The sequence below is a fragment of the Colletotrichum karsti genome (genome assembly GCF_011947395.1).
Source record: "Colletotrichum karsti strain CkLH20 chromosome Unknown Scaffold73, whole genome shotgun sequence".
Taxonomy (NCBI): domain Eukaryota; kingdom Fungi; phylum Ascomycota; class Sordariomycetes; order Glomerellales; family Glomerellaceae; genus Colletotrichum; species Colletotrichum karsti.
Genome location: NW_024065973.1, coordinates 20632 through 29521, shown reverse-complemented (window position 1 = coordinate 29521; position 8890 = coordinate 20632). Strand labels below are relative to the sequence as shown.

The window sequence follows — 8890 nt, the reverse complement described above, 5'->3', positions numbered from 1 at the left end:
CCTGAAAACTTTAAGACGTCTTATTCAAATGCGAAATCAATAACGTTCACGGACTTCTCTTTCGGCCTGGAACATGTGTAGGCAGACTCTGTGAAGTGACAACAGTTCTGCAGGGGTGCCGTTCAAATTGCGAAAAGTAACAGTTTGCGTCATGATGGAACAATGTCAATGGAATAGTGAGTATCGTAAATCATTAAAAAAAATCAACAATTCTGGGAGAATTACAAGCGCGATCTTATCGCTACGTTCGATCCATCGTTTGCACCCGAAGCCAACTGATACAAAGGCTCGGCCGTGACAGTGGCCTTGATACGTCTTCCAAAGTACTCGATCTCGACTCCATCCCCGTCCTTCACTATGCTGGGGAGGTAGCTGTAAGCAATCGGTTTGCCAATGGTGTATCCGAATGCGGCATTGGTAACATATCCGACGGTCTTGCCGTCCAAGAATACTGGCTCCTTGCCAAGAACAACAGACTTGCCATCATCAACGGTGAGGCAGCGAAGTCGCCGCGACGGTGTTGTTTGCGAGAGCGTCTTGACTGCAGCCTCACCAACAAAGCCTTTCTTGTTCAAGTCGACGGCGAACGCGAGACCTGCCTCGAAGGGGTTGTTCTCCGTCGTGACATCAGAGCCGTAACTCCGGAACCCTGCCTCAAGCCTCAATGCGTTGAATGCACTCCGTCCGGCGGCGATGACTCCGTGAGACTGTCCGGCTTGCCAAAGAGCATCCCATAGTTGTTGACCATTTTCAGCACTCGTATAGATCTCCCAGCCCTGCTCGCCCACAAACGACAGCCTGATGGCCAAGACCGGGATACCAGCAATGACGGCAGCTTTGACGTGGGAGTCTGGCAGCGCCTTGCTGGTGAAGTCGTCTGAGCTGATGGCGGCTACAACATCGGCGGATCGAGGGCCCCAAAGACCGATGCCACAAGTTCCTCCGGTGACGTCGCGTACTTGAACCCATTTACTTGGGTCCTTCTCGGCTTGCAGACGAGCTTCGCGGGAAAGGTAGGCTTGATCGATCGGCCCGTTTGCAGCAAGTTGGAAAACATCTTGAAGCAGCCGGGCCACGAAGATGTCGCTCTTTACTCCAGCTTTCTCGTCCAGAAGCAGTGTGAAAGTCACGGTGCCAGGCTTCCTGGAGACGTCGCTAGTCGTTACCCGCTGAAGAAGGTCGACGGCTCCCGGTCCAGAGACCTCAATACGGCGGATGGGAGTCAAGTCGTACATGGCCGCGGACGTGCGCGTTCTCCATGCCTCGGCAGCAGCGATCGGAGAATAATACCTGGCAGACCATGCATCACGGTCTCTTGGCTTCCACTTATCCGGCAACTGCTTGACAAGCTTCGCGTTTGACTCATACCATTGAGGCCGCTCCCATCCCCCAGCTTCGAGAAAGTAGGCGCCGAGCTCGCGCTGGCGGGCATGGAAAGGACTGACACGGAGGTTCCGTGGTGATTCTCGCGGTTGAAGAGGGTGCAGAACGTCGTATACTTCAACAAAGTTCTGTTGGCAGGTCTCACTGACGTACGCAGGAGTGAGTTGAACCTCCTCAAATCGTGAGATGTCACACTCGGAAAGGTCGATCTCGGCTCTGCCGGTGGTCAAGAGTTGAGCGACTGCACGTGCAACACCGGCAGAATGCGTCACCCACACTGCCTCAGCCACCCAGAAACCCTCGAGATTGGGCGCTCTTCCGACGAGTGGTCCTCCATCGGGGGTGAAAGACATGATGCCGTTGAATCCATAGGCGATCTCAGTCTCCTTCAACGCGGGCAGTATTTTCTGCGTCAATTCCCATGCCGGCTTGAAATCTTCAGGGGTGAAGTCCATACGCGACGGCATGTTGTGCTCGTCGACATGCTTCGGGGTTTCGCCTAGAGAAGCGGCGACGACCGGCAACGGCCGGTGCCCATAAAAGCCAATACCGTACGCATCACCGTGCTCGCGATAGTAAAGGTCGCGGTCTTGGTGCCGAAGAATAGGCAGCTTTGCCCCATTCGGCTCGGAATTCTTCCCTTTTTGCGCGGGCACGGGGGTCGTCTTCGCATATTGATGACCAACCGGCAGAAGAGGGATAGGAAGGCCGATCATGGCTCCCAGCTCAACTCCCCAGAAACCAGCGCATGAAAGAACGATGTCGGCGGGGATTGTTCCGCTCTTCGTAATGACTCCGGTCACATGTCCGTCCTTCTGGTCGATGCCGGTGACTGGGGTCCGGTCCACGTACCGGACTCCGGCCTTCCGGGTGCGCTCGATAAGCAGCTGAACCGCGCGGGCGGCCAGCGCTAAGCCGTCGGTGGGAATGTGCAGGCCGCCGAGCACGATGTCTTTGTTCAAGAGGGGGCAGATCTTCTGGCACTCATCGGCGCTAAGGAGATGTGCTTCGATACCCCACGATGATGCATATCCGTGTTTCCGCTTGAGATCCTCGAGTCTTTCAGGAGTCTCGGCGACCTCTAGGCCACCCACCTGATTGAAGCACTCCAAGGACAAAAGCTTTTCCACTGTGTATTTGGCGAAATAACTCAAGGTTTTGGAACCGTTGGTCTGAAATACGAGGCCGGGGGCGTGAGATGTTGAGCCCCCTGGCATATCCAGAGGCCCCTGTTCGACCACGGTGATATCGGTCCATCCGCGCGAGACCAGCTCATCAGCGATATTTGTACCGACGATGCCGGCTCCGATAATAACAACTCGCTGTGAGGAACTCATGGTCGACAAGCCGCTCAACGAAATCACGATGCCGAGTAATGATGAATGAAGATTGATGGAAAACACGTCCTCTTCAACGCACTACATACTCTACAGTTGCACGATGACTTATAACAACTAGGTACAACTCAGCGCATCTATTTCCGAACCCCGCATCAAACTAGTTGCATCATGTTGCGATAAGGTACTAGAAACTAAACCGGCTATTGATAGTAACTTCAAGACGTACCCCGGTCAACTCGACTCCGAGCGGTCATGTGATCGGCGTAAGGAGACCGATGCCGGCCGCCCTCGACGCGCGTGGCCAAGGCTGGCAACCTCGAATACCACATTGATGCCGCCACGTCAATTTCACTTACACCCCTTTCGGCTGTGATACGGTCGTTTTCTTCGAAAGCAGAGATAGCCCGGATGGCTTCCGTACCGCAAAGTGTCTTGACCATACCCCCGGGTTCGGCGAGCGGGGAGAGCGGACTGTGGCCGGCGGAGGAGGGAGTCGATCCGCCCCAGATCAGGGTCTAGGCCGTCACCTCGCCGGGCTTGAGTCAATCGTTGGGCATTTATCAAGCATTCTTCGTCGGGTTGATGCCGTACATGGTGGCTTCGGTCCTCTGCGGGGATGATAACGTGGAGCTCCTCCACCCAGCTGACGCTTCATCATCCACCACACGCACATCGAGATCACATCGTCAACGAACCTCCGTTGTCGGAAAACAAGCGTGCTCTTGCTCATACGCTGGACAAGTCCGTCGGTTCCGTGATCCAACCAGAGTATCATGATTACAGACGGACAAGGGTCCAGTGCCGACGTCCTCACACCCTGCCAACTTAATGTTGTGCGAGGCTATCGCCCGGGTGGGATGCCACGACACGAGCAAACCCAAAGACGATGATCAGATAAGGATCAAGTGCCAGCGGTGAGCGGGAATAGGCGCGGACCCTGAGTCTTGACGAGGACGCTAACGTAGAAGGAAGACGTTAGGCGGTGCAGACAGGAAACAATTTGGTAACGAATGAATGGCTGGTCATGGGACGAGACGAACACCCGTTCTTACTAAGTCACGACTGCCGTTGGATCGGTTTAGCAACCAAGAAATCCAGCCCATACAGCTGTCCTGTCACGCTGCGAGCATTTCTCAGCCACTTCCAGCCCCCGGCCTAGCCCTCAATAGTCCCCGATATGACATCCGAGTTGGAGTTTGTGCGGGATAACCCCTGTTCACTCCGCATGATCCACCTCAGAGGCTGGACTCAAGAGGCGCGCCGTTCCGTAATGGGCATTCTTTGCATGAGGTGGGCTCTCCGCGGCGAAAGAATCATCATTATATTGACTAATGGATACTCCGCCCTGACGATCCTGTAGAAAGTGATGCAACACTGACCTTCAGCACGTTTAGGAGCCGTTCTCGATGCCGTGGACTCCTCCCGATCCCTGTTTCTATCACATCTCGAACAACCCCCTCGCCAAGACGTGGCCATTATGTGAACGGATAACTCCAAAAGAATTGAGTATGATCTTGTCTTCGGCCGTCACTAACACCTCAACACCGTCAAACAGAACAGACTTTGACGAAAGCAGTGCCCAATTTACCACCTTGCCCTCTATCAAGACATAATTCCGTACAATACGCAACTCAGAAGAATGCAGATGCAGCGCTAGAACTGATTAAACATGATATTGTTGAAGTTGTCGCCTTCCCACCATGCACTACCGGGCTCCGACTGGAGATCAGGAAGCTCCCCAATGTTAATAAGTTGCGACGAGTCCGCGTACAACCAAGGTGTGGTGTTGAAAGTGAGGCTGTCAATCTGCTCGACTGATGGCGTGTCAAAGACATTCTGCCGCGATGAGTTGGCAGAAGTAGATACGGTGTGTTTATTTGGAGAAGGTTTGTATGACAGCGTGGGAGCCTCTTGTCCGCCATCTGCAGTATTGATCGTGATTTCGGGCGATGTCGCAACGATGATCTCAAGCGTGGAGCTCTCGCTCGTGTCGATGGGCGGGATGGCCGGTGTTAGAGAGGCGTCCAGCAAGCCAGCGGTTGGGATCTCTTGCGAGTCTGTGGTAGAATTGAATTGCAGAATCTCCCACATCAGCGGCACGCTGAGATAGATCTTTGACGGCATCCAGTCTTCGACATCCATGCTTTCCGAGCCGGCGGCGATGCGCGTCATTCTATCCAGATTGCGATCCTGGGACATGTCAGTCTGAGCTTCCTCGCTGCCAGATCGCGATGACTTACTAGAGCATCACACGCAGCGGAGCAAGGTATGAAACTCTTCAAGAACCTCCTGCACTTCGCAAAGTCGGTATTGGACTTATGCTTCAACCTCGCAGCCGCTGCACAGCAATAGTAAAGGTGAACCGTGGCCGCAATCGCTGCCACGTGCCCAAAGAACGGGTCTACCAACGGGATTTGCTTGTCGACGACCATGTCTATCATGCGAACGATCCAGGTGGCATGCAGCAGTGCTTGTTCTGATGATCTCCTCCAGAAAGTGTTCGGAATACCCAAGTTCGGATTGTGTTGCGCCCCGACGATGTACAAAAACGGATGGTTCAACACGGTCGGTATAGCGTGATAGGTGAACTGCTCCTTCAGCCAGCAAGCCCAGTAATCGCGGTTCATCTTCAGCTCATCGATCTTGCGCTCGTAAAACTTGACGGAATCGTAGCGGTGGCACATGGGGATCCGGTTTTCGGTTTCCATGAAGTCGGAGAGAACCCTCGCGTACATCGAGTCATGACGCCAAGGTTCCTTGAGAATATTGTGAGAGCAGTCAGAGACGTATTTCCTGACTTGACTCCAGATCCATCCCAGACGAACGCTCGTGTTCCAAATCCCTGGCTCCCTTGGCGATGATGTCCCTAGATCGTCTCTTGGTAAAGGTGGTGCTTTGGAATCCAACTCCATTTGATCCCGGCCGCCTGTGGAGTATGCAGGCCGCCAAATATCGGTCGGCACGCTTAAGAGACCGTCCTGCCGCCCATAAGACTGCTCAAGGATTTGCAGGCTCCAAAACAGGCGCTTCTTCCGATCATTCATTGGATCATCGGCCAAGTACACGGCTTCCATGTCGAGCATTGCTGATCGGCAGAGCTGAAGAGAAAGACCGAGATGAAATTGACCAAGATGGACGTTTCCGTCTGTTTCAGTCAGCTTCCGGGGTTTGTCATGTTAGCCAGGCTTTCTCATACCTATGAACGAAGAATATGAAAGAAGACAAAGGCTCTCAATGGTCGTAAGATCGACTGAGCCATTGGCGATGCGCAGCATAATGAGCGTCTTCGCGTTGTTGCTGTACAACTGAAGATGGTCCCGCTTATCGGAGAAACGAGAAGTCAAGGCAAGAATGCTGCTGGCGAGGTCCTCGGGGAGGTTTCTGTAGTCGCCGATTTCCTCCCGCTCAAAGCACCAGATCGGTTGTCTGTGACAATATTTGAAGTATAAATCGAGACCTGTCTCCATGTCATCCGGATCAAAAGCGACCGCGGTCGATGAGTTGTCGGAGGGATAACTGATGCTCTGTTTCCGCGCCGGAGGAGTTGCCGAGAAGGACTTTTCGGATGTGTCGGTGACCGCCTCGAGTGACTGCTGTCGTTGTCGTGGGGGATGGTTCATCCTAAGAACCCGGTCAGATCGTCTGAACGTAGCATATTCGCATGCGGTGTCGTATACAAGCCGCCTCCGCTGAGGAGGAGATCCAGTTTCTCTTCCAGGTGTTGCAGTCTCTCATCCTAGCTATGGTCAAAACTCATGAATCTCATGTCGAAGGCAACATATTATCGACTTACCGAGCGCCCGCTCTGGGACGGCCTCACGGCGGGATAAGAACATGACTGCTGAAGCCGGACACAACTCGAGCAAGCCGGCTTCTCCCCCGGGCACCGCGTCTTTTTTCGCCTGCACCATTCGTTCTCATATCAGCACTCCGGACAGCGATTACGATAAGACCAAAGGGGGCCACAATCGAGATAACAAACCTGCAAGTGAGGCAAGCATGGTGTGAGCGTCGTCTACCCCGAGAATTGATCGAACTGGCGCCCTCCTCTGGCGGCGGCATATCGGCACTGGGAGGGTTCTCAGCCTGAAAACGACGACATGAAGTCACTCAGAAACCCCGGGAGGTATGTGCTTCCAACTAAATAGTTAATCCCTTGCCACGAAACCCCGCATGCATGGCGCTCCAATGAGTGGAGGAACACCCCCTCTCACCCCTCACACCCCCCTTCACGTTCCCAGACACCTTTCCATATACATTCAGGTACAAGGCTGGCCATGCGATAAGAAACCGAACCTGCACCACATTAAGCATGACAAAAGATAGGACCAATCCGGGTCACGTGTGCTTTACGTAATAAATCACTAGGACAACCGTAAGCAGGCATTCCTTGTATTGAATTGTGACCCTCTATCGTTCATAGATTAGACTATGTAGATTCTCCTTCTACCTTACCAATGCCGCTGGACTTGGAATCTCATGTATCGATACTCCTACAACCTAGATACCGTGTCCAACAAATCATTCATCTCCGAATTGGGATACTCGCAGTTGTCGGAGGAATCAGGGCGTTCTCTATCCCAAGCCCAACGTCCTTCCAACTCAGGATCCAATAAGCCCTCCAGCATCTGAATCACATACTTGCCAAGCACGGGGAAAAATTTGAAACCGTGGAATGAGCCGCAAGTCGCAACATACAGGCCCTTTGCAGCCGAGTGAGGTGAGATGATAAAGTCGGAACTGGTTGTGAAGGCGTCCCTTGTGGACGTTAGTCATGCGCGTAGTTGGATGTGTTGGAGGAGGCTTACCAGCAGATTCGGTGCTTGGTCATGTTCCATCCCTCGCTCTTCTTTCCATACCAGAGATTCCGTTGGTCAATGATGTCTTGCTTGAGTTGCCGCGACACCTTCCACTGGGCATAGTCTTTGGCCGGTGGCGGCGCAGAGACTTTACGACCAGGCAAGACTTCTCGCGTGTTCGAGAAGATCTTGGCTCCCCACCACTTGAGTTCTCTATCTGCCGTTGGCGGGATACTACCAATAAAAGGCTTACCTGTGGCAAGTGTTAAGTGGTCGGTTCAGTGGCAAATAGATATCCCGGAATAGCTTACCGTGTACTGCAGTATACCCTTGGAAACCAACAGGCATATTAGCATACTTCTTGTACTCATCATCCTCCAGTTGAGCCATTCCCGTTGTGATGCCGGCTGCCAGGATTCTGTCGCCCGCTGAGAGATCGGGAATGCCGCTCTTCGCGGCGCTGAATTCAAGCAACTTCGACGTGTAGGCTCCTGTGCAGAGAATGACGTGCGAAGCTGTCAGTGACTCCCCGGTTGCTGTCGTCAGCCCCGTGCAAGTTCCCTTGCCGTCAAAGTTGAGTGATGCCGTCTCAGCAACCGCATATTTGACGCCCAACTCAATGGACTTTCGAGTGATGGCACGCAGAGCATCTCCCGCAGCAGCCCAGCCGCTCGCTCGGTTCACCAACACCTCCTTGGCGCCCGTATAGTCAGCATCCTCAAATAGCCCGTTATAGAGCTTCTTGGCCTCAGCTATGGGAAGCGCAATAATGTCGTCCTTACGACCGAGCTTGTGGTGGTGGCTGATGACATTCTGCGCGTAATCACTCCGGCAGATCCAGTAAACACCCGTCTGGTGGAAATAAGGCTTCCAGAGGGGGTCGTTCTTGAAGATGTCTTGCGCTTCCAGAGCAAGTTGGCAGTAGACGAAATCGTCGTAGTCGGCGCGGACCACCTTGTTCCAATCCCACGAAGCGGCCACACGATCATCGGCGTCAAAGGCATCCCTGTCGACCAGGGTGACCGATGCATTCGGGTACTTCTGGATAAGATGATAGGCGGTTGATACGCCAAACACACCAGCCCCAACAATGAGATATGATGGGTTGTTTGAGGACATGGTGCTGGAGGGGGAAAGTGTGATTGGTGGAAGGGAAGAAGGCAGTTCGAGGGGGTGCTTTTGGAACTGAGCAGACGGTCTCGGCGGCAAGTCAGTGAGACGGTACGGGGAGACGGCGGAAGATAAGTTCAATGATGCACCGATGATCTCGTATCTTGAAGACGGAACGACATAATGGTGGTATACCATTCCGTGAACCGTGGGTGGTTGCCCGCGTAGAAGTATGTAGGTGGCCGCGGATGGAGTCCC

The 8890-nt window shown here is 53.5% G+C and overlaps 2 protein-coding genes across 2 annotated transcripts; both read right to left on the bottom strand.

Annotated features, from left to right (window-relative positions):
* Positions 1-221: 221 nt before the first annotated feature.
* Positions 222-2720, bottom strand: CkaCkLH20_13113 (FAD dependent oxidoreductase; the record flags this gene model as incomplete). The annotated part of the gene is made up of 1 exon (XM_038895824.1): positions 222-2720. The coding sequence occupies one exon, from the start codon at positions 2718-2720 to the stop codon at positions 222-224; it is 2499 nt and encodes an 832-aa protein (XP_038738857.1).
* A 1656-nt stretch (positions 2721-4376) lies between these two features.
* CkaCkLH20_13112 (L-pipecolate oxidase) lies at positions 4377-8641 on the bottom strand (the record flags this gene model as incomplete). The annotated part of the gene is made up of 6 exons (XM_038895823.1): positions 4377-4913; positions 4964-5868; positions 5920-6344; positions 7365-7481; positions 7532-7775; positions 7834-8641. The coding sequence occupies 6 exons, from the start codon at positions 8639-8641 to the stop codon at positions 4377-4379; spliced, it is 3036 nt and encodes a 1011-aa protein (XP_038738856.1).
* Between the last annotated feature and the right edge of the window lie 249 nt (positions 8642-8890).